This window comes from Artibeus jamaicensis, unplaced genomic scaffold (assembly GCF_021234435.1).
Source record: "Artibeus jamaicensis isolate MK-2021 breed Jamaican fruit bat unplaced genomic scaffold, CSHL_Jam_final contig_478, whole genome shotgun sequence".
Classification (NCBI taxonomy): domain Eukaryota; kingdom Metazoa; phylum Chordata; class Mammalia; order Chiroptera; family Phyllostomidae; genus Artibeus; species Artibeus jamaicensis.
The window spans coordinates 137679-164645 of record NW_026521855.1 but is presented as its reverse complement, the minus strand read 5'-3'; the positions used below and the strand labels follow the sequence as shown (position 1 = coordinate 164645).

General features: G+C 37.9%; 1 protein-coding gene across 12 annotated transcripts in view; it reads right to left on the bottom strand.

The window, feature by feature from the left end:
- The window catches only part of LOC128627868 (lysine-specific demethylase 6A-like), a 235619-nt gene that overhangs the window by 181009 nt on the left and 27643 nt on the right, over positions 1–26967 (bottom strand). For 11 of the 12 annotated variants that reach the window (XM_053668197.1, XM_053668198.1, XM_053668184.1 and 8 more), the window contains one exon: positions 4593–4642. The exons of the other annotated variant lie outside the window; for it this stretch is intronic. In XM_053668197.1, coding sequence (XP_053524172.1) covers positions 4593–4642 — 50 coding nt within the window. The remainder of the gene's footprint in view (positions 1–4592; positions 4643–26967) is intronic. 12 annotated transcript variants of the gene reach the window in all.

Sequence of the window (26967 nt, the reverse complement as noted above, 5' to 3'; positions counted from 1 at the left end):
AGATAATTCTGATTTCTGGCTCACCCCTCATGTACACTCCCTATTCACTGGTCACTTGGTAGCCATATTGGTTACAAGATCCACTGCTGAGGTATTTCAGTGTTTGTGTCCAAGCAACTCTTCAACACAAGCTTGTGTTCAAGTAGTGGAACACTGGCACAATTTCCTGTCATTCACCTCATTTCATTACAACACATCAGAAATATACATTGTCATAAACTGAAACTAGTATAAAGGACACATGGACAACAACTAAGGAATGTGGAATGGGAGGGAGATGGAGAACATTGGGATGTGGTATTTACCATATGGGATATGGTATTTATCTTCCTTTCACTTAGCATAATACTCTCCAGGTTCACCCACATTGTCACAATGGGTATGACTTTAATCTTTTTTTTTATGTACAAATAATAGTGCACTGTACATATGTTCCACAGCTTTTTTATCCAACCATCTAACTCATGAGCACCTAGGCTGCTTCCAGATTTTGTACATTATAAATAATACTGCAGTGAAGAGAGTGGTGCATTTATTCTTTCAGATTAGTGTTTCTATTTGAATATATTCACAGAAGTGGTTATGACTTTTGCAGTTTTAGGTGCAAGAGCAAAACTAAATTTCTTTTTCCTTCCCCACAATTTAATAGAAGCTGTATTACTAAAGCTTAGCAATCTCATCAGAACAAGTTGAGAGCTTTCACTTTACCTCTTTAAAGGACAGCACTTTCTCTGATAACTGACACAGTTGCCATTAAGTATCTAATAGGCAAGTAAATATGTGAACAAAGAGAGAAATCACATTCTATGCGAAACAAAGTAGGATAGTGCAAGATACCAGCATGGTATCTAGAATGGTTCATAATTTAAATCTTACCATTGTTTATTTCTAAAATTTTTCTTTCGGTATTTTCAGACCATGGATAACTGAAACCACTAAAAGGACAACCACAGAAAAGGAGATGAAGCTATCTCTATTTTCCAATATCATGATGTAGGAAACACAAAATAATCCATTAAAAACTATCAGATCTGATGAGTTCAGCAAGGTTGCTATTACAATATTTATAAACAAAAATCAGCCTCAATTTTACATACAATCAATGAACATTTGAAAAGTGAAATTATAAGAATTTTATTTGTAATAAAATGACTCAAATATGTATATGTTGCGAGTGAGACAATATTTAGATTCAAAAATACAAGTGACATGAAGAAACATGATGCAAACTGTGTAGAAATGGCCCAGGGATAGAAATTTTAGAAATGGAATAGAACTGGGAGATAGTTCTATTAGTTATAACAAGTTCACACAGCTACATCCAAGAGAACTGTGACAGTGGTGTTAAGACAATCCAAATGGAGAAAATATTCTTGTCAACAAAGAGTACTAGGACAGCTAAAGACAGCCACACGGAAATAATGAACTTAGAACTTGATCTCACACCATATACAAGAAGTAACTCAAAATGATCAAGGAGCTAAGAATAAAAGGTTTATCTGTGAAAGTCTCTAAAAAACCAGAAGAAGTGGGTATGAGAGGAAGCAGAAGAGCATAAATGGGGTTAAATTATGATAAACAAAGACTTGACTCTGGGTGGTGAACACGTACAATACAGAAACAAATTTATTATAGAATTGAACACCTAAAATCTGTGTAATTTTAAGAACTAATGTCACCCTGATAAATTCAGTTAATAAAATAGCGATAGATCTTTTAAGATTTTGGATTGGTAATTGATATATGTCACCAAAAGCACAAGCACCCAAACAAGCAAAGAAAAATACATGGGAGTTGATCATAACATTGAACTTTTGTGCCTCAAAGGATTCTAACTAAAGTCAAAACACAAAGAAAAGAACTAGAGAAAACACCTACAAATGAACTAGGTATACAAGTAACTCTCCAAATTAATAAAACCAATTAAATAGAAATATGCAGATGTTTCCCAAAAATAATACACAATGAATGATAAACAGTATGTTCAGAAATAATATTAAGCAATAAAAAATAAAAACTGGTGAAAAACCATTTCACACTTAATAAGATAGTAAAAATTTTGTTAAGGCATAAATATTGAGTGTTGTCAAGATTGAGAAATGGGTCTTGATATACTCGGTATGAGACTGGAACATGGCACAGTCACTTTAAAAATTAGTCACAGACCATCAAATTTTAGATTACTGTGTAATCTCACAAAATCCACTCTTAGGTATATAAACACACACACAAATATAAATATGTATTTAAAAAATATGAACAGAAGTAGTCATTGCAACAGAATTCATCATGGCCAAGAAGTAAATACAAGGTTCCATTAACAAAAAATGTAATATAAATAAAATAAATATTCATGTACTGGAATTTATAGCCATAAAAAGAATAAAATACTTTTGATATGTGGTACAATAAACATGGTAAGTGAATAAAAGCAAATCAAATCTAAGCAAACATTAAGACACAAAAGGATATATTATTGGTTATTTATGGGAGGTGTTATGAAAATTGAGAGAGACAATACTGGATTTCTTTTAAAAACAAACAAAATACTCTTAAAATTCAATCTGGTAATAGATACACAACTTGTGTTGCATGTCCACTGAATGGTACTCTTCAAATTGGTGTTATGTGTGATGAATGTATTATTATGTTTTAATTATCTCATCCAAAAAACACCTTAACATAAATTTACACAAATATTTTTGGATTAAGTAGTCTTCATTTTTAATTGTTTGTATCCACCATAAGTAATTCACAAAAACTAGCAATGCTTTTACCTACACTAGGCATTAACACACTTGTTTTCAAAGTCTTTGGATAACCTAATTTCTCCTTTCATTCATACAGCACTATGTAAGTAATCCTCCTATTGTAACAGGAATGGAATGAAGTTTAGAATGGCATGTAGGCTGAGAAGCCCCAAAATGACCCAAGCTTGGGGACTGGGAAAAGTAGTAACACAGGGATTGTTTTTTGGCACAGCAGTTAACAGCTGGTTAGTGTCACAGAAATGCTGAATAGTCTGCCTGCCTCAGGGAGATGGGTATGACTTTGACCCATGATGTACCTGGGATGATTATCTCCAGGACACGGAGCCATGCCTGCTCAGGTAGCACGGAGCCATGCCTGCACGGAGCCATGCCTGCTACTGTGGTAGCCAAGGAAGGCACAGAATATGGGAATGCTAGCAGATGTGGCATATTGTGGGAGGAGTCATATGGAGTTACTGTAGGAGGTTCAAGTCTGGGATTTAAACAAAAAGGCAGGCTGCCAAGTGGGACAGGTACAGTGTGAGATAATGGGGGACCACATGGGAAGGAAAGAGGTAAAAGGACTCTCTCTCACTGGTGAGCCCTGAGGAGCTGCCACATGATATTGGATTAAGTACTAGAGATGCAAGATACAGCTGACGGTGTTTGGGAGCCTCAGGAGACCTGTCTAGTTGAGCATGGATTACCTGGAGTATCAGGAGAAGTGAGCAGTAGACTTTATTTTTTGGTCCTGGACAGTGGTACTTCTGACTAGCATGCTCTGAGACTGGCCCCACTGGACAAACAAGGGAGGTCAGGACTATGTGTTTATTGGTGTATTTTCACCTCAGGGAGTAAGATATAACAGTGTAATTCCACCAATTTTCTAAAACTGTATAACTTTTATTTATTTTTTAAAATATTTTATTTATTTATTTTCAGACAAGGGGGGAAGGTAAGAAGAAAGAGAGGGAAAGAAACATCAATGTGTGGTTGTCTCTCATGTGTACCCAGGCATGTGCCCTGACTGGGAATCGAACCAGAGAACCTTTGCTTCACAGGCCCGCGCTCAATCCACTGAGCTACACCAGCCAGGGCTAAAACTGTATAACTTTTAATCAAGTTGTTCCTTTCTACTTAATTAAAGTGTTTTGGTAAACTTTGGTAAAGATTTTTTTTTTTAACCAAATTCTGGCATTAAGAGCCACAATTCCTATGGGTGTTAGGGCAAAGAACCACCAGAGTAACAAGACACCCAGGAGCGATGGTTTTTCTAACAACATTACTTACTAATATTACTATTACTTTTATTGCTACTATTAAATATAAATATCATTAAATAATATTTAATTACTTAGTAATCTAATACTAATATTATAGGTTACATCCTATAACATTAATAGCACATTTTTAAAAAAGCAATCCACTTAGCTAGTTGTACCACTCTTGAAATTATACATGCTGTGAAAGATTAATATGATGCTTTAACTTCACACATTAAAGTAAATAACAAAGAGAATAATTCATCTGTAAACATAATTCTTTATTTACACAGGTCCTAAAATTAAGTTTAAACTCTTCCTAGAGCTGCAATCATACAGAAACTATAAAAAGGAGGAATGGTCATTAGTTTTCAGGCTGAGTCAATTTTTATCTCATCCTTCATCATTCATCCTTCATCCATTCATTTATTCACAACCATGAACTTACCAGATATCTGAGATAAATAGTCAGAACAAAATAATACCTTCTCCCCTTCTCACGTACCTTACTTATGGTTAATATTTTGCATTATTTGACCACAAATGAAAAAACAAAACAGGTATTTAAATATGTACTAACCTTCCAGTAGTCAGACTGCAAATTGTGGTATCTCTGATATGCAGATAATGCTGAAATGGGTAAAATAATTATTAGTCAAATTATGTCCCTTTAAAAATCTAAAACAGATAATATTTTTAATATAACATGTTCATCATGTCTGCTTCTCCGTAAACAGCAATATAAACACTGAACAATTTAGTTTACACACTAATAATTACCATGGGAATAATGAAAATTATAATAGAAATAAGTGATCTACAGGGCATCAGCTGTATAAACCATACCCAATGTTGCTTTTGCATTTAAACAAATGTAAAACATTGGCAATTACTTTAATCAGTTTGATCTCCCTCATAAAGCAAATCTCATGGAACTTTTGTAAGGCTATTACATATTAAAATGAATTTTCTAATTTGTTCTCGAAATGCAGCTCACTTTCCAGAAAAATAAAATCCCAGCTATAACAAAGCCTTATTTCTAATATTTCCCTTCACATAATGAACATTACCTGTGCTACTAGCTTTCATTTAATTTCAGGATGATTACTGACATGCTCTCTAATCCATATAAAGGCACAAAAGGCCTAAGATAACAAAAAACTAAAAAAAAGGCACACAGATGAAAAAGATAAAAGAGAAATCATATAAAACACATTAGAATTAGTGGAGGCAATTAAAAAAAAACAAAAAAAAAGGAACTATATTGTGATCCCAATGGAATCAGAATGTCTATGAATCTGTTCGTTCCCAAAAGACTTTCAGTCAAAATAAAAAGGAAACAACAGCAGTACACCTAAGGAAAAACAGTGGAAATATTTCCTTAATCATGTTATAAAACCAGATTTTCCTAAAACCCAAACCAAAGACCTTATAACACAACCACATACCAGTATCTCTCATGTCCATACTTCTAGTAATTATAACAAAGGATCAAACAGTAAATAAAAACAGTAACTATTAGGTATGATGGATAGCAAACCAAGACAGGGAGGAGTAAGGATAAAGGTCCTACCCACTATCCTAGCAGTCCTTGACGTTCTCTGTATCTTTTCCATTATCTAGGAAAGGAAGCCTTTGAAACTTTCACCCCAAGGCCTTTCAGGCCCCAAAAGGGCCCACAGTGACTAAAGGAAGAAGCCCATTAATACCTTTGGGTAGTCAAGTCCTAGTCCAGGAAAGCCAGCACCACCTTTATCTGTCAATCAATATGTAACTTCTATACCACCCCCCCTCATCCCACCAACTATATAAGTCCTCAGGACAAAGGCTCTTCTTGGTCTTACCACCCTCCTCTGTCCTTTCTCCCCTAACTCAGCAAGGTCTGTTTTCTTCCAAGAGAATACATCACCACTAAATCCTGGTTGTATGCTAACAGACTAGCTAATCTGTAATTCTTTATTACTGCATTAGTAAGAAGGACTAAGTTTCTCAGAGTTTCTTTCATAACTTGACAACCAAATAAAATTTACCCCAGGAATGAAAAGAAGGTTTGACATTCAAAAAAGGTTTATTGTACTCTATCATATCAATATAATAAAAAGATAAAAATCACATGGTCATTTCAATAGATACTAAAAAGCATGTGACAAAATCACACACCTTCTCATGATTTAAAAATAAAGCAACTCGGACTTCCGCCAAGATGGAGGCATGGGTGGATGTGCCGTGCCTTCTCACACAACCAAGATTAGAGAAAACTTAATATTAGCAACAGAAAACACAGCCAGAACACAGAAAATTGAACTTTTCGGAAGTCCGTTAACAACAAATTCTTCAGCCTGACCGGTAGGGGGCGAGACCAGCGGCTGGCGGAGCAGGGTTGCACGGGAAAGCTCGGTCGGACGGGCTCAGGTGCGGAATCCAGGCGCAGGGTTGGACCCAGTGGGCAACCGCGCGTGGGCAACCGGGTGAGCGACCGCGGGGGAGACAGCCGGCCGGGGCTGCGTGTTGACTGAGGTCGCGCATTTGTGCACGGGTGGACAGGCGAGGGAGTGGGCGATTGGACCGGGCCGGCAGGTCCCCACGGCAGGCGGCGGTGGAGGGCGCCGCCATTTCCCTGCTCTGACCCCACCTCCACATACAGCGTCATAACCCAGCGACTCTGAGACCGGCCCAGGTGAACCACCTAAGGCACTGCTCCTCCGTACCCAGCTGTGAGAAGCGGCAGAGGGGGTCGCCATTTCCCCGCTCGAGCCACGCCCCCACATACAGCGTCACAGCCCAGCGACCTGGGAATCCAAGGCACCACTTCTTAAAGGGCCCGAACAGACCAAGAATGGCGCAGGAGGATCTCAGAGCCCCAGAAATAAATCTAAGCGATGAAGAAATAGCAAATCTCACAGACGCACAGTTTAAACATTGGTTATCAAGATCCTCACAGAACTGGTTGATTATACGGACAAATTAGACAAATATATGAAGGCGAAACTAATTGAAATGAATGGAATTGCACAGGACACCAATAGCAATGAAAAGGAAACTGGGACTCAAATCAATGGAGTGGACCAGAAGAAACCAAATAATGGCCAAACAGAAAAGAGTGAAGAAGCAAGAATTCAAAGAAATGAGGAGAGTCTTAGGAACCTCCAGGACATCTTTAAACGCTCCAACATCCAAATTATAGGGGTACCAGAAGGGGGGAAAGGCACAGCCACCAGTGGAAAACTTATTTGAACAAATAATAAAGGAGAATTTCCCCAATCTGGCAAAGGAAATAGACTTCCAGGAAATCCAGGAAGCTCAGAGAGTACCAAAGAAGTTGGACCCAAGAAAGAACACACCAAGGCACATCGTAATTACATTAGCCAAGATAAAAATGAAGGAGAGAATCCTAGAAGCAGCAAGAGCTAAGGGGACAGTCACCTACAAAGGAGTCCCCATCAGACTGTCAGCTGATTTCTCAAAAGAGACCTTACAGGCAAGAAGGGGCTGGACAGAGGTATTCCAAGTCATGAAATCTAAAGACCTACAACCAAGATTGCTCTATCCAGCAAAACTTTCATTTAAAATGGAAGGACAGATAAGGTGCTTCTCAGATAAGATCAAATTCAAGGAGTTCATCATCACCAAGCTTTTATTATATGAAATGTTAAAGGGACTTATCTAAGAAAAAGAAGTTAAAGAAACATGAACAGTGAAAGGACAACAAACTCACAGTTATTAACAACCACACCTAAAACGAAAGCAAACTAAAAGGACAGCTAGATCAGGAGTGGAAACATAGAAATGAAGATCTCAAGGAGGGGTTAGCAACAGGGGAGTGGGAGGAGGAGAAGGGGGGAGAAGGTACAGAAAATAAGTAGCATAGACAGTAGATAGAAAATAGATGGGGGGGCAAGAATAGCATGGGAAATATAGAATCTAAAGGACTTGAGACACACGGTCATAAACTAAAGGGGGGGGTGATGGTGGGGATGGGGGTAGGGTGGAGGGGGAATAAAGGGGGGAATAGAACAACTGTAACAGCATAATCAATAAAAAAAATTAAAAAAAAAATAAAGCAACTCACACTAAATTGAGAACAGAGAGGAACTCACTCAATCTAAGAACATTAAACAAAACATTACAACTAACAACTTATTCAATGGTAAGGAACTCAATGCTTTCCCACTAAGATAAAAAATCACCATTGTTCTACATCATAATCTAAATGGAAGTCCTAGCTAATGAAATATGATGAGAAATACAAATAGAAAATACACAGACTGAAAACATAAAACTGTCTTTGCTTGGAGATGACATAATTATGCAGAAAACTGAAGAGAACTGAAATAACTCCTGGAACTAATACATGATTAAAAGGAAGACTGCAAGTCAGAAAACTCCTGTGTTGGAAAACATATATTTGCAAAGACAAATGTGATATAGGACCTATTAAAAATATATCAAGATTTTAGAGAATAAACAACTAAAAAACAGGCCATAAACCCTAGCAGACACCCCCCAACAAAGATATACAGATGTCAAAAGCATACGGAAAGATGCTTCATTTCACATGCCATCAAAAATGTAAATTAAATGTACATATCTATTAGAAAGGCCAAAATCTAACCCGGCTCAGCTCAGGTGGTTGGAGTGACATCCTTTGGACATAGGGCTCAGGTTTGACTCACAATTAGGGCACATTCCCAGGTAGAAGGTTCAATCTCTTCTAAGGCCTTGAACCTTCTCAGAAGGCAACAAATTGATGTTTCTCTCTCACATCAATGTCTATCCACCTCATGTGTCTATCCACCTCTCTCTCTCTGTATACTCAAAAAGTAACAGGAAAAAGTCTTCAGGGAAGGATTAAAATAAGAGAGAGAAAACAAAGGCCAAAATCTAAACACTGACAATGCCAAATACAAAAAGAATTTTCACTCATTCCTGCTGGACATACAAAGTGGTACAGCCACAACTGACAGTTTCTTACAAAACTAAACATACTCTTAAAATGTGATCTAACAATTATGCTACTTGGTATTTACCCAAAGCAGTTAAAAAACACATTATGTCCACACAAAAACCTGAACAGAAAGGATCATGATTTGATTCCCAGTCAGGGCACAAGCCTGGGTTGCAGGCCAGTTCCCAGCAGGAGACACATGAGAGGCAACCATACATTGATATTTCTCTCCCTCTCTCCTTCCCTTCTCCTCTAAAGATAAAAAAGTAAAATCTTTATAAAAAAACCCTCAACAGGAATGTTCATTAGCAGGAGCAAAGGTGACATCCTTTGGTAGGTAAATAGATAAATAAATTGTGGTTCAATTAGACCATGGAATATTATTCAGTGCTAAAAGAAACAAACTGCCCCAAACAGTGTGGCTTGGTGGATTAAGCACCAGCCTGCAAACCAAAACACTGCTGGTTTGATTTGCAGTCAAGGCACATGCCTGGATTGTGGGCCACATTCCCAGTGAGGGACACATGAGAGGCAACCACAAACTGATGCTTCTCTCTTCCCCATCTCTCTAAAAATAAAATACTTGAACATAGCCAGCCATAGAAAAGACATGGAGAAACCTTAAAGGTGTATCACCAAGGGAATGAAGTAAGTATAAATAGGCTACATATTGTGATTGCAATTTACAGCCAATTAGCAACCAGACTAAAGGCCACTAAGATTTACTTCTGTGGACTTAAGCTGTGTGCCTTTCAGTCATGCCAATGAACTTGCAAGAAAAAATGTCCTTTCAGTGACCATCCAAAATGCTAAAAACAAATCCCTGGATGGGGATTTAACATGTTAATGACACACATGATGTACGAGAAGCATGTAGTTCCACTGCAGAGGCGCCAAAGAATTCTGTCTCTTTAGACTTAGATTTCACACTTATACATTTCACTTAAATGTCATCTTTTTCACAGCAACTTCTTTAAAAGTGTTCCCCCTGATTTAGTTAGGAAAGCAAATTTTCTCTCTGTCCTATGAAATGTTTCCCTGGACCTCTGAGTTTTTTAATAAATCTTTCACCTGAGTATTATTTTTGTGGAACTCTCTCCTTGTTTTCTCTCTTAGGTGTTCTCAAGAATCCTCTGGTGGTTAGGTGGAACTCTCACCTGTTATGCAGAAGGACCCAGATTCCCTTCTGACCAATGCACTGCATCGGTTTCTAGTGATCTCTCCTGATTTCTATTCTGGGAGATTATAAGAACCCAGGATGATGCCAGTGACAGGGAAGAATAATAAACAGGCAGATCACAGAGGATTCTTAATACAGTGAAAACGTATCAGACTATAATGCTGGATACAAGTCATTTTCTATCGGGCCAAACAAATGGAATAAACTATACCAAGTATAAAGCATGAACTTCATAAAGTTCCAGTGGTTGAATATAAATGTATGTTAATTAATTGCAACAAAAGTTCCCATTTTGGTGAGAATGCCAATAATCAGGAAGTGACACTAACATGGGTGGGGACAAAAGGTGTTTTGAAATCCCCTGTATCTTTCCCAAATTTCTGTGTGACCCTAAACTACTCCAAAAAATTATCTTCATTAAAAAAAAAACTTGGGGCAGCAACTTTCCCAACCTCAAAATTAAACAAGATAGGATCCAAGATGGCAGTGAAATAGGTGGATGTTTCACTCATATCTTTCCACGATCAAACTGGAATTAAAATGTAATTATAGAATAATTAATGTGAATAAACAACTGAATACTAGCTAAAGACAAATCTTATAACTAACAATTTTCAGAAGAAACAACATGGAGACTGGTAGGAAGGGCAGAAATATAGAAAGACTTGGCCTGCAGTGGATGAGAATAGACAGCAATATCTCACAACTATTAACATGTTCCTGAGGAGCTTCATACTGAGCACCACAGACAAGAAAAGGAGCCCATGTAATATCTGGCTGTGAAAATCATTGTGGATGTGCTTGTCAGGGAGGTAGAAAAGCTGGCTAGAAAACCATGTGCCCTCTTAAAGGGCCAGAATAAAAATTTCATTGACAGACACTCACCCTGGTATACAGAAAAAGGGCAAATAACGACAGACTAGAATCATAAAAGCAAACACTGATTTGTGTGACTTCAGGGACAAAATTAAAGCAATAGATGCCAGAATCCCTTTTGTGCTCAGCCCTTTTCCCACACTGCCCAAATATGCCATCTTTCTTGTGTAAAGAACTTCATTCCATACAAAATCAGTATATGGAAGTACACAAGTCCCACCTTCCTAACTTCCTGTATTCCCATTATTAGTGAAAATAAACACAGAACAACAAAATCTACATGACACAGCTAAAGCAATCATAACATAAAAGGCTTGTATTAGAAAATAAGAAAAACCTAAAATAAACCATCTAACATTACACTTAACGGATCTAGAAAAACAACAACAAATATAGTCCAAAGTGAATAGAAGGAAAGAATCAGGATCAGAACAAAATAAAATACAGTTTAAAATTAACAATACAAAGATCAACACATTCAAGAGCTGATTCTTTGAGAAAAAGTAAAGATTGGTAAAACAAAGTTAATAAAACTCATAAAAAAACACAAAAAAAGAAGACCCCTAAAAAATCAGAAATGAAAGAGAAGTAACAAATGACACCACACAAATACAAAGGATTATAAGAAAATGTAATAAACAATTATGCACCAGTTATTGTACAATCTAGAATACATAAATTTACAGTAACATACAATCTTTAAAAACTGAATCAAGACGATTACATAGAACAAAACTGAACAGAAATAAAAAATTCCCAACAAAAAAACAGTCCTGGATCATACGGTTTCAAAGGCAAGTTTTACCAAACATTCAAAGAAAAACTAATTTTTAACCCTTTTCATCTATTTCCACAATTTCAAGAGGAGGAAAGACTTAAAAGTCCATTTCTAAAGGGAGGCATTACCCTGAGCCAAAACCAAAGGCACTACAAACAAACAAACAAACAAATAAAAAAGCCTGTTTATCATTATCCCTGATAAAAACAGAGGCAAAAATCCTAAAAAATTATTAGTAAACCCAACGTACAAACACATTGTAGAGATCATAACAATATGTTAAAGTGGGATTTATTTCTGGGTTTCAAGATTGGCATAATATTTGCAAATCAATTAACATATACCATATGAATTCAACTAAAAATAAAATCTTGATACTATCGATAGAGAAAAAGCGTTTGACAAAAATCTAGCACCCACTTACTGCAAAAACTCTCAGCAAAGAGAAAATGATGGAACATCTCAACATAACAAAGGGTGCACAGCTAACATCCTATTCAGTGGGAATAATTATGTTTCCCTCAAAGTCAGGAACAAGAAATGGATTTTCATTTTATCACTGTTACTCAAAATAGTACTTATAAGTCATATACAAAACAATCGGGCAAGAACAACTAAAATGTATCCAAACTGGGAAGAAAAAGTAAAACTGGTATTATTTGCTAATGGTATGATACTATGCGAAGAGAACCTTAAGAATGCACCAAAAAACCAACATGGGCCAGTGTGGTTCAGTTGGTTGAAGCATCATCTGGAAATTAAAAGGTTGTGGGTTCAATCTCCAATTTCCAAACTCCAGTCTTGGTGCATAGAAAGGCAACCTACTATTGCTTCTCTCACATCAATGTTGCTCTCCCTTCCTCTCTCCCATTCTTTCTCTTTAAAAGCAATGAAAAAATGTTCTCAGCTGAGGATTAGCTGGTTCTGCTAACATGTGTAGAGGATAAAGATTGGCAGGGATATCTCTCAGTCCCACACCAGGCCTCCCAAATGCAAGACTCCATTGTCAAGAAGTAAGTGCCCCATGACTTCTGGCTGTAAATACTAGTGCAGACTGAGTCACTGAAAGAAAGTTTGGAGTCAAGCACTTCCCATTAAAGAACTCACAGATGTTATACAAATTCACTCCTGCTGAGGTGCAGCAAAGGAGTGGCAGCTTGAGGGACACCATGTAAACCTATATACCATACAGAACTAAAGTGTCTGGTATCAAGGCAAGAGCCTGGAGACATCTTTTTCTGAGACAGAACTGCTGGTAGAGGCCACTGTCCTTTTTCTGAGACCTCAGCCCACAAAACCACAAAATTGAGGGCATCATATCTGAGAATCCATCAACCTAACACCTTCTGCCCAACCTGATAATTCCTAGAGGATCCACCCCATCCAAATTATAGGCCCATCCTAGCCGTTTCTCCATATGAATAACTGGTCTTCACTCATGCTTCAGATCTTCCTAAATCCTCTAAAACAAGAAGCAGGTGGCCTTAGTGAGCCCCTTTCCATCTTGCTAACTGGCCCCAAGTTTGGCACCAGCAACGGCCAGCCTTGGTTCCCAGCCCCGCCATACTTGTGCATGTCCAAGCCCACCACAAGTAGCAGCCGTACACACATTGCTTTATAGCTTACTCTATGTCAAATGAGCCCAGACAGAACATAAGCAATGGCTGACTTTGGCCTGCACCACCAGGAAAACCCTAGAGCCTTCATACACAGTGGCAGTTACAGACCATGTACACCATCCTGCCCCTGCACAGCTGATCCTCCATGGAGGGTGGAGGTTGGTGGTCCAGGGTCACAGTCAATACTTGCAGCCAACAGGCCCAGTGAAATCCCTCCCACTGATTGGCCAACAGCAATGAAATCTCAACTACAAAAAGACAGTGTACTCAACTCACATGAAGACTGTTCAACAATGAAATAGTGTTCAACAATGAACTGCAATGAGCTGGAAAAATCATATAAAGATATGTTACTGGAATAAGCTTGTCTGAAAAGCTACACACTGAATGATCCCACTTATATGACATTTTGGAAAAGGCAGAACTATGCAAATGGCAAACAGAAATGTATTTACCAAAGATTCAAAACACAAGAGTGATTAACAGGTATACCGCATGTATTTTAAATCAATGAAAATTACATTCTGGCCCTGGCTGGTATAGCTCAGTAGATTGAGCATAAGCCTGCGAACCAAAGGATAGAGATTCAATTCCCAGTCAGGGCACATGCCTGGGTTGCAGGCCAGTTCCCATCAGGGGATGCACCAGAGGCAACCATACACTGATATTTCTCTCCCTCTCTCCTTCCCTTACCCTCTAAAGATAAATAAATAAAATGTTTTAAAAGTGTTTTTAAAAATTACATTCTATTTAAATGACAAAATAATTTTGTCAAAATGTACATGACTTTACACAACAAAGAGCAAAACATGAAGTAGACTAATTTTTTAAATCTTCACCCAAGCATCTGTTTATTGCTTAAAAGGTGCCCAAACTGGGGATTAAACAATGGAGATATGTGCCCTTACTGGGGATTGAACCTGCAGCCTTCTGGATTAGGAGAAGCACCAACCAATCAGACCACTGGGAAAGGCCACATATACTAGTTTTTTTAAACAAATCATTTAGGTCAGGGAATTTGCTAAATGAAATGCATAATGTGACAATTACTATACCACATAAATATGAAACAACCTCACAGAATAGAATAGGGAGAAAACTACCTACCTAAGTATCTTTAAAAATGAGTGGAGTTTATAAAGGCCAAAGGATGTGTGTGTGAGTCCTGCACGCTAATTGATACAAGAGATAAGCAATTATCAAGACATGAATGATTAACATATGACTTAGAGATGTAAGTATAAATGCATGTTTAGCTTAGTAAGTGGCAGCATCCCGAGTGGAAACAACAGCACTGTCTCTAGGAGAGACTGTGCCCCACCCTATGGTGCTTCACCCTTACTCCTCAATGCAAAGTGCCTAGGTAACAACTGAAAAAGATACCCACAGACAGTAGATTCCTGGCAGTCTCAAACAGGCTTCCTAAGGTCACATGGGGTCAACATCTGACATCACCAGAGGCAGATCCAGAAAGGAAAAAATACTGTGGTCTTCTCCATGATTAATAATATTTTCTTTCTTCTGTAGCATTTGAACATTCATTTCTTATCCTTTGAGTTTTTACATATAAAGTCACTTGATTTTATATTTATACTACAGTTTCTTCCTCTCCTTTCTTACAACAGTCTTAATTTCTTAATACCTTTACTAATACTGGTTCATCTGTTGTTGATAGTAGGATATTGGGGAGTGCAAGAAGATATTTTTGTGGATGTGGGTCTGTTTCCTCGACTTTGTGCTTTTGTTCTGGCAGCATCTGCACAGCAGCACACAATACCTGGTGGGAGAAGTGACTCTCAGGCAACAGTTAGAGGGAGGGACCCACCAAAGAATGACTCAGCAATCAAAACCCAGTTACATCCAGAGAGCTACCATAAACAGCATAAAGGGCATCCCAATAGCATCCAGTTCAGGAGATCAAGAAGACAGCACCACTGAATCTCACAGGTCTCCTACCACAGATGATCACACCACAAACTCAGAAAGTCAAAACAGATCAATTTAAGAAGCAGAAGCCAATAAGAAGTGTTTCACAAATATGGGGAAGAAACAGAAACAACTCCAATTGAAAGGAGAAGAGGAATCTTCAGAAAGAGTGCTAAATGTAATATGGGCAATCAGCTATCAGATTTTGAGTCCAAAAAAAAAAAAATGGTTCTAAAAACTTCAATGAGCTCAAAGAGAATTGCCAAAATCCATAGTGAAAAACAAAAAACTTACTGCAAATTATACTATCATGGGAAAATGACACAGAAAATATCAACAAGAGCCAAGACAAAATGAAGAACACAATTTCTAAGCCAAACCACATAGTAGAATGAACCAAAACCAGTATAAATGAAACTGGGGACCAAATTAGCAAGCAGGAGGACAAGGCTGAAGGAAAACTCTCAGAAGGACCAAGAAAAGGAAGAAAGACTCAGAAAGAATGAAGAGGCTTTAAGGGAACTGGAGGACAACATAAAATGGAATACTATCCACGTAACACAGATAGCAGAAGGAGAAGAGGAGCAAATAATAGAAAACCTGTATAAAAAATTGATTATGGAAAATGTCCCTAGTTTGATGAGAGAAAAAGTCATACAAATCCAGGAAACACAGAGGATCCCAATGAAGAGGAACCCAAAGAGACCCACTCCAACACAGATCACAAATAAAGTGGCAAAATTCCAAGACTAAGACAGAATCTTAAAGGCAGCAAGGGAGAAACAGGAAGTGACATACATGGGAGCCCTGATAAAATGAACAGTTGACTTCTCAGTGGAACTGCTCCAAGCCAGAAAAGAATGGCAAGAAATAGTCCAAGTAATGAGAACCAGAGGCCTGCAACCAAGATTCCTCTACCCAGAAAGGGAGGAGGAATCCCTCAATTAAAGATTAAAGATCCCTCAATTAAAGATCCCTCAGTTAAAATGGAAGGCCATTTCCCAGACAAAATAAGTCTAAAAGAATACACCTCATCCAAACCAGCTCTGCAAGATATGGTAAAGGGTCTGCTTTAATAAAACAAAGAGAAAGAGTGAGAGATAGAGGGACACAGATACAAAAAATGGCAATGAATAACTACCTATCAATAATAACCTTAAACATAGCCCTGGCTGGTGTAGCTCACCAGACTGACTGCAGGCCTGCAAACCAAAAGGCTGCCAGTTTGATTATAGTCTAGGGTACATGCCTGGGTTGCAGACCAGGTCCCCAATAAGGGGCATGAGAGAGGTAACCACAAACAGATGTCTCTCTCCCTTTCTCCTTCCCCTCCTCTCTCTCTAAAAACTTTTTAAAAAATAAGAACCTTAAATGTAAATGAATTAAATGCTCCAATCAAAGACATAGGGAAGCTGAATGGATAAGTAAAAATGACCCAAGCAAATGCTGCCTGCAAGATGTTCCACTGAGAAGAAAAGACTCACAGACTGAAAGTGAAGGGTTGGAAAAGAATATTCCAACCCAACAGACTAGTAAAAAAAGTCAGAGTAGCAACACTCATATCAGACTGAACAGACTTCAAAACAAAAGCCATAAAGAGACACAGAAGGTTACTTCATAACTCAGGAAACAATCCAACTGTAAGACATAAACAATAAAAACATTATAAACATACATTCACCCAACACAGGAGCACTAAGGAAAACCTTGGAGGACTTCGAGAAAGATATTGACAGCAACACGCTTACACTAGAAGATTTTAACAATCCACTACCAACAATGGACGGATCCTCCAAAGTATCAGCAAGGATGTAACAGAATTAAACAATATCCCAGATCAAATGGACTTAACTAATATATTGAACCTTTCATCCCCAAGAAGCAAAATACACACTCTTTTCAAATGTACATGGATCCTGTTCAAAGACAGACCACACATTCCACTCAAAACAAGCCTCAGCAAATTCAAGAACACTGAATCATATCAAAAAGTTTCTCAGAACACAGGAGTCTTAAATTTAAAGACCAACTTCAAAGAAACAACTCAAAAACACTCAAATTCAAAGAGATTAAATAGAATGTTATTAAACAATAAATTGGTTATGAATGAAATCCAGGAAGACATCAAAAAGTGTCTGGAAACAAATGAAAATGAACTCACAACAATCCCAAATTTATGAGACATGGTGAAGGCAGTCCTGAGAGGAAAGTTCATAGTAATGCACACCTACCTAAAAAAGAAACATTTCAAATGGACAACCTAACCCTACATCTACAGAACTGAAGGAACAACAATAGAGACAGTCTAGAACAAATAGAAGTAAGGAATTAACCAAGACCAGAGCAAAATTAAACTACACAGAGAATAAAAGAGTAATTCAAAGGATCATTTACTCCAGGAATCAGAGTGAGACAGGACCCAAACAAATAAAATCAGAAATGAAAGAAAAAGGTAACAATTGATATCACAGAAATACAAAGGATTGTAAGAATTTATTATGAACAACTATATGCCAAGAAATTTGGAAACCTGGGTGAAATGAAAAAATTCCTAGAAAAATGTAGTCTTTCTAAACTCAATGAAATAGCAGCAAAAAGCCTGAACAGACAAATAATAGCTGGTGAAATCAAACAAGTAATTGAAACACTCCTGACACACAAAATCCCTGGATTGGATGGTTTCAATAGGAGAATTATACAAACCATTAAAGGAAGAGCTAACCCTTACCCCTCTCAGACTATTTCAAATAATCCAAGAAGAAGGAAGACTCTCAAATACTTTTTGGAAAGCCAACATCATCCTAATCCCAAAATCAGGTAAAGACTCAACAAAGAAAGAAAACTACAGGTTAATATCACTGATAAACACATATGCTAAAATCCTTAACAAAATATTGGCAAACCACATCCAGCAAGACAATAACAAGATCATACATCATGATCAGGTGGGATTCATCCCAGCCATGCAAGGATGGCACGTCATGCATAAATCAATGAATGTAATATATCACATAAACAAAAGACAAAAATCACTTGATCTTATCAATAGATGTGAAAAAGCATTTGATAAGGTACTGCATGCCTTTATGATCAAAACACTCAGCAAAACTGAAGCTGAGGGAGTACAATTCAACATAGTAGAGAGAAGCCTACAGCCAACATCATACTCAATGGGAAAAAGCTAACAGCTTTACCACTAAGATCAAGAACAAAACAAAGATGCCTACTTTCACCACTTCTATTCAACACAGTACTGGAAGTCCTAGCCACAGCAATAACACATGAAAAACAAAAAGACATCCAAGTTGGAAAGGAGAAAGCAAAACTGCCATTGTTTGCAGATGACATGACAGTGTACATAGAAAATCCAATAGAATCCAAGAAAAACACTACTCGGCCCAATAAGTGAATTTGGTAAACAGCAGGATACAGAGTCAATATTCAGATATCAAAGGCATTTTTGTATGCCAACAATGAAATACCAGGAACAGAAATCAGGAAATAAATCTCATTTGCTACAGCAAAAAGAAAAATATGGTACATACGAGTAAACCTTACCAAGGAAGTAAAGACCTGTATTCAGAAAACTGCACAACAATGAAGAAAAAAAATTAGGACACAAATAAATGGAAGCATGCACCATGCTCAGGAATTTGAAAAATTAACATCATCAAAATGTCCTTGGTACACAAAGCAATTTACACGTTCAACCCAATCCTTATGAAAGTATCAATGAAATATTTCACAGATATAGAACAAACATTTCAGAAATTTACATAAAACAATTAACAACCCCAAATAGCTGCAACACTTTTAAGAGAAAAAAACAAAGTAGTAGGGATCACAATACTGGATATGAAACTGTATTACAAGAGCACCATAATCAAAACACTATAATACTGGCATAAGAACAAACATATAGACCAATGGAACAGAACAGAAAGCCCAGAAACAAACCCAAGTCTCTATAGTCAATTAATATTCAACAAAGGGGGCAGCAACATAAAATGGAATAAAAACAGCCTCTTCAACAAATAATGCTGGGGGATATGGACATCTACATGCAAAAAATAAAATGTGATCAACTTGCACCATATACAGAAATAAACCCAAGATGGATAAAAGACTAAAATATAAGTTGTGAAATCATAAAAGTCCTACATAGCAGGAGAAATCTCAGATATTCCATGCAGCAAAGAACATAAAAAAGTGAACAAATAGGAATTCATCAAAATGAAAAGCTTCTGCATGGCTAAAGAAAATGTCAGCAAAATAAATAGGAAACCAACTGTTTGGGAAAATATATTTGGCAATGATGTATCAAACAAGGATTTGATTTCCGAAAAAGAACTCAAACACTCCTCACTAGGAAGACAAGCAATCCAATTAAAACATGTGCTAAGGACCTGAACAGACACTTCTCCAAAGAGGACATACAGAGGGCACAGAGACATATGAAAAGACGCTCAGCATCACTAACCATCAGAGAGATGCCAGTTAAAAGCACAATGAGATACCACTTCACACCATTGAGAATGGTCATCATAAACAGATTAACAAACAATAATTGCTGACAAGGCTGTAGAGAAAAAAATCCCAGTGCATTGTTGTTGAAACACTATGGAGTTTCCTCAAAAAACTAAAAACCACCCTGGCTGGTGTAGCTCAGTGGATTGAGTGCAGGCTGTGAACCAAAGGATCGCAGGTTTGATTCCCAGTCACAGCATATGCCTGGGTTGCGGGCGAGGTACCCAGTGGGGGCCACATGAGAGGCAACCACACATTGATGTTTCTCTCTTTCTCTTTCTCCCTCCCTTCCCCTCTCTAAAAATAAATAAAAATCTAAAAAAAAACCCTAAAAATGAAACTGCCTTTTGGCCCAATTCCACTGCTGAGATTATACCCTAACAATCCTCAAACACCAGTTCAAACCAACCTATGCACCCCAATGTTCACAGAAGTACAATTTACAATAGCCAAATACTGAAAATAGCCTACATGCCCATCAGTAATTGAGGGTGTTAAAAAAAACTGTATGTCATTTATACAATAGAATTTTACATAGCAGAAAGAAAGAAGGAGCTCTTACCCTTCATAACAACATGGATGGAAGTGGAGAATATAATGCAAAATGAAATAAGCCAGGCAGTGAAGGACAAACATTGTATAGTCTCACCTATGAGAGGAATCTAATGAACACATTAAACTAACATACAAAATAGAACCACGTGCATAAAAATAGGGAACAGACTGAAAGTAACCATAGGAGAGTAGGGAGGAGGACAATGGTGGAAAGGTGGGGAAGGCACTAGTCAAAGAACATATATGAATAACCAACAGACATGGACCATAGTGTGGGGATTGATTGTGGTGAGGAGTGTAATGGGTGAAGCAGGGCAAAAGGGAAGGAACTATTTGGACAAGTGTTAATAGAAGTACAATAAAAGTAACTTAAAAATCTAAAAAGAGCCCTGGCTGGTGTAGCTCAGTGGACTGAGCATCAGACTGTGAAGCAAAAGGTCGCAGGTTCAATTCCCAGTCAGGGCACATGCCTGGGTTGCGGGCCAGGTCCCCAGTGCAGGGGCTCATGAGAGGCAACCACCCATTGAAGTTTCTCTCCCTGTCTCTCTCCCTCCTTTTCCTTCTCTCTAAAAATAAATACATAAAATCTAAAATATATATATATATATATATATATACACACATAAAAGAATCTACTGTATATTTTCAATTTAAGAAATATACTGTACATGCCACAATGTATAACACTTTTACTACATGTAATGTTATACCTATAATGCATACATGTAATATGTATATGCAATACATTTATACATGTGTAAAATCCTGAATACATACAAAACACTTTATATACAGTATCCAAGATGGAAAAAAACACATTATATTTGGACAAACCAACTCAAAGACCATGAGAAAGCTTTCTCTGTTGATGTTCTGTTGCTACACATATCAAGAGAGACTACTGGTAATGCACCCAGGGAGATAAAAAAGCCAGAGGAGAGGAGAAATCTCATGAAGCTTTGCTATACACTGTTAGTCTGTCTTGGCCTACAAATGTCAACTATCTATTAGTCAACGTGCAAACATCAAAGCCAATATTTTTAACAAAGGTATGGTCAGTCAACAAAATGACAAATTATTTTGAGGAAGAAAAGTTAAGGCACTGACCTCTTTCCCCTTAAGACTGTCAAATGTAAAAAATGGCAATAGCCTACACAAAAATGGCATTCAGTGTGAATGAATAAAAATTATACTTATTCTCTGTCAGGTCAACAAAAGTATTGTTTTGTGCTGCAGATTTTTAGTAATTAGTTTAAATGTGCCGCGAGATGAAAAAGGTTAAAAATCATTGCTCTAAAGCAATATAAACTGTATTGTAAGAATTAGTGAAGTAAGTAATTTTCACAAGTACTCATTTTCATTTATTATTCATAAAACCCATACATGAATGAAGCAGGGGCTGTGCAATGAACCTGACAAACTCAGGGGGCACCACTTGGCAGTGTGGACAAGCTAAGTGTCAGAAACCATACAGAATGGTGTGATCGCAAATTCACAACTAGGCAGATATTCTCATCCCAGGCACATAGGTTCTTAGATGAAGGTCAATCTTTACCTTAAGGAAGCTCTGCCCACTCTTTGTATGCATCTGAGATAACATGACATTTTAAATATCAAGAGTAATTTTCTTTTTCCAGAGCCCACAGGGAATGTGCACAACACTTTGCACAACAGCAGAGAACCCCTCATTGTTGACTTGCTCTATGTACTACAAATATTGTACTGCCCTGTACCCACCAATATTTTTAAGTATGTGTGTATTTATTTACTTTTTACCAATCCCAGAGATATGTCCACTTTGCTTTCTCCTTGAGTGAACTCATGTAACTTTCCTTATGTCATCTCCTTTGATTATAATATACAAAATGAGGCATAACACTGCCATTTTCTGGAGCATTTTCTAAATTCATTGAGATTTTGATTCCCAACAAATGTCATTACTCTGGCTCAAAAAAAGCCATAAAAATTCTCCACAGGTTTGGATTTATCTTATGTTAACAGCTAAAACATTCCAAAAGTACAGCTGGGAAGTTTTTTTTTTTAACATAAATACCTGTATTACTCTTCTCCAATCTATAAGCTAGAAGAATGAGGTTCAGGGAGATTACATAAATCTGTTAAATTAATAAATTTCTAAGTAACAGCTCTGGCTGGTATAGCTCAGTGGATTGAGCATAGGCTGTGAACCAAAGAGTTGCCAGTTTGATTCCCAGTCAGGGCACATACCTGGGTTGCAGGCCAGGTCCCCAGTGGGTGCCATGTGAGAGGCAACCACACACTGATATTTCTCTCTCTCTTTCTCCCTCCCTTCCCCCCTCTCTAAAAATAAATAAAAATTTAAAAAAATAACAAAGGTATAAGGATATAGATAAAAGCAATCTGTGTCTTAGTATATACAGTGTGCTAGATAGTGTCACAAACCTGTGGAGAAAAACGGGCCACATGCTGAACTTGAGTAGCTCAGGGAAGACCTGTGTTAAAGCATTACAAACTCAGACACCTAAAGTAATTTGTGGAGTTCATGCTTGACATGGCTCTCCCACCACCCAAGATGTGGACTGGCCAGAGAACCCCTGGCCAGAAGGAATGCGTATAGTCCTGAGGGAAAGAAATATGGCTCCCTCCTATCTTCCCTAGGTATTGGTTTGTTGTCCAATGACTATTTCTTGACTTTTTATTGTTTTTTTGTACATGTACACTGATGTATTGTCATTTATATATGATGTATTATATAGTTTACATAATATAGTTTATGTACACAATACATATGTATATATAATTACGTGTATGTGTATATATATATATACACACACATACATATATACATATATATATGTATATATATATATAGCTTAAAAACACATTAAAGTTTATGTAAGTTGGACCAATGTCATCTCTGTCTGGGACCCTTATAATGGCTGTCAGACTAGGGTTGGTTTCGCATAGTCCTGCTTCACTGACTTGCCACCATCAACATTCCCTGTAAAGTGAGCAACAAAGGCCTACATCTGTTCTATCACATCCTCCATGTAGGTTTTTACATCTTATCTGAAAGAGAGGTCAAGATCCTGGGGACTGATCTGTGTTAAAAGTAGAATAGGCAGCAGGATTTAAATACTGTGAAAACCCCCCAACTTGAATCGACTGTAGATGACAGTATGCTGGGTGAAGGGTTGCCAGAAGGAATCCTGGGCTTACTAGCAAAATCTAAGTGTACCAGGTGTCAAAGTTTCTTGATTCATGAGAGCCACTCCATGACTGGGGGGATGCTCCCAAAATTCCCACTGGCATCCTACAGCATGTGGAAGAGGGTAGCACCCAAGGAAAAGAAAGATCTCCAGCATGTTGCTTCTGCTTTGGTTGGCTGCTATTGTATCACTGTGGAATACAATAAAGAGGCAGATAGCGGCAGAAGTGTGTGCTACACATTTAAACTAAAACTAAAAAGGGATATGAGAATTTTACAGGAGAAAAATAAAGATTACGTGGGGAGATAGGGAGAACAGACCAGTGAGCAATTGCAGGATTGAGCATGCTGCTTCATTCACTAGGATACAGGGTTGGGGAAGAGCAACCACCTGTATATGAGCTATCCTGGCATAGTCTGAGTGAAATCTCCAGAACTGAGATCCTATGGCAAAAAGTGAAATTGACACAGAGATAGGGATCATAAAGCATTAGGATGAGAAGAACATAAAACTATAAGAAAGTAAACTTACAGCCCATCCCATTATGACACAGAACTTAAGACCCAAAAGCCAGAGGCGCCACTGGGGACTCCAGAGCCACCTCCCCAGCAGATGTCACACACCAGAGTATGCTGATACACCCCCACCAATCTAGTAAAGCTGGCTGCTAAATTCAGATAGAAAGGGTCAGAATCCATCATGGGGTGGTTTCAAAGGTAATGGGACACAAAAAATAAATGGCATTTTGCTACAGAGGATGAATTTAAATTAATGTCTTCTGTCACCACCCATCCTTCTTTAAGATAAAAAATGCATGGTTCTGGAGCTCGAGCTGCTCACACAACCACCTTCCTTTCATAATGGTTGACTGCTAAGTAGCATGGTCTAATGAGGGGGATTTAGACCATGTACTTCTAGCACTAAGGACCAGTTTTCTGGAAGAGAGATCTGGGTCATTTTTCCATGACCCAGGGGAGGATATGAATGATTCAAGTGCATTACATTTATTGCACACTTGTTTCTATTATTATTACATTGTAATATATCATGAAATAATTATACAATTCTCAATAATGCAGGATCAGTGGGAGCCCTGAGCTTGTTTTCCTGCAACTGGACTGTCCCATCTGGAGGTGGTGGGAGACAGTGACACCTTAAGTGTGTTGCTTATGTCCAGTCTACTCCATAATCTTGTTTTGGTTGCTGTCACTGCAGAAAACCCTATTTCACAAATAAATAAATTAGAAATAGAAGCAGGCTTTTCAATGCTTCTGTGGCAATCTCAGTCCTGACTTTGTATTTTGACTTTAGTCCAGAAGATATGGAGATTTGAAGTTCTCAAACCAATATTCTTTTTTTTTTATGGGATAAGTCCTTTATTTGTTGAATACCGACCACATGATGGGTCATTCACACATGTTATTTCATCTCCATTCTTATCATGATTCTCAGCTCAGTCTTCCTTTTTTTAAATTATTTATTTATTTTTATTGATTATGCCATTGCAGTTGTTCTATCAAACGAATATTCTTTTAAGGCAACTGTAATTTGCAATTTCAACCAGTTGACACTCTTCTAACATGGACAAAGTTGATTCACCTGGCTCATTCATAAGTGGGTGGAGGATCCATTTCTTCCTAGTCTGGGTCTTCTGTGGCTGGAAGGTAATGCTGAGACTCCTTTGAAAGCTAAGACAGGTGCTCAGGCACCAGCTGGGAGAAGGAAGGCCCTGGCTCAGTCTTTCAAAATGTTTGCTAATGTTTGAAACATGTCAAAAATCCCAAAGTTCACTCATCACCCCATTATTCCAGTTTGGGTTTGAATGCAGCCATTTTATCTGCTGACTTGAACACAGCTGTCATTCTCCCCTGAAGTGGGAGACTGAGTTCATTGAGCAGGTTGAATATGTCACACAAGTAAGCAAGTTTTGTGACCCATTCTGTGTCACTGAAATGTGCTGCCAGTGGTGACTTTTTCTAAAAGAAATCTCTGGAGTGGTTCTCATAACTCAGAAATTCTGGCCAGTGATCTACCTTTAGAAAGCCACGTCACTTTTGTGTGTAAAAGAGGACCTGTGTTCTCTGTGTCTACCTCTTCACAGAGCTGTGCAAACAGCCATGAGTTAAAGGCATGTACTTTAGTGTAACTGATAATTTTAATCATAACCTGCAAAATGCTGTTAAGTTCAGGTGACATTTCTTGGCTAGCCATCACTCTTTATGAATGACACAGAGTGTAGACTCACATTCAGAAATAACCTCTTTGATCTGAATAGTAACACAATAAAACAATCCAGTCATTGCAGCCACGCCATCTGTGTGTATATCAACACAAAATGTCAGTTTTCCTGGTATGTAATCAAAGATCTGTACAGTTCTGCAGCTGCACTGTGAGTTGCCAACAAAAATGCACATTAACACATCCTCACTCACATCCTCCTAAAAAACGTATGATGCATTCAGTGCAGACACATTTGATGAAGTGTTGGCCTTGAATAATTGTTTCTGTTGTTCATGTTCACATTTTTTCCTTTTCCGAAACTCCAAAGGCTTGTCTTTTAACATAGGATGCTTGGTCTCCATGCAGCAAAGCAGTTTTGAAGGTTTCATGGCTTCACTGGATAAGCCAGTCACCACATAATATACAAAGCTGGTTTGGAGAAGGTGCATCATGTGTTGCAATGAAACCATAATTGAAGTAGGACTCTTGGTATTTTCTTTCAAATGCAGCTTTCCTTTGTTTGTCAGTCTTACAGTCTCCTGCTGAGTCATCACTGGGTCTTTCTCCATTTTCAAAGAAGTTCTTCAGCAGTGTTTGTTTTTTACTCATTTTGGGTAGGGCTACCTTGTGGGTTTCTAAAACTATGACTGAGACAAGAATGTACTGCAGGAAAGAGGCACGGATGGAAGTGGTAAATAAAATAATGGGCAGGGCATATGCAGACTAAAATAAGTGTGAGATTTTAACTTAAAACCTGTCACTATATGAAGCTGTACAATTGAGGTACATCAACTCACCACTATAAAGCCTGACACCAGATGCTGCTTCACTGTCACCTGCCATACACTGGCAGAGATTTGTTACGAGTGTGCAAGCAACTGATTTACTACGGTTTTTGTGCAGTGAAACCACTTTGCTAATGATAATCTATATTTGCAGCTGATTCCCAGAGCTAACACTGCATCAGCTTTACCTCAGACCATTAGGCACTAGACTCCTGTAAGAAGTGTGAAACCCAGATCCCTCACATGTACAGTTCACAGGAGGCTTTGAGCTCCTATGAGAATCTAATGATGCTGCTCTGACAGGTGGTACAGCTCAGGAGGTTTCATGAGTGATGGGGGCAACTGTAAACAGAAAT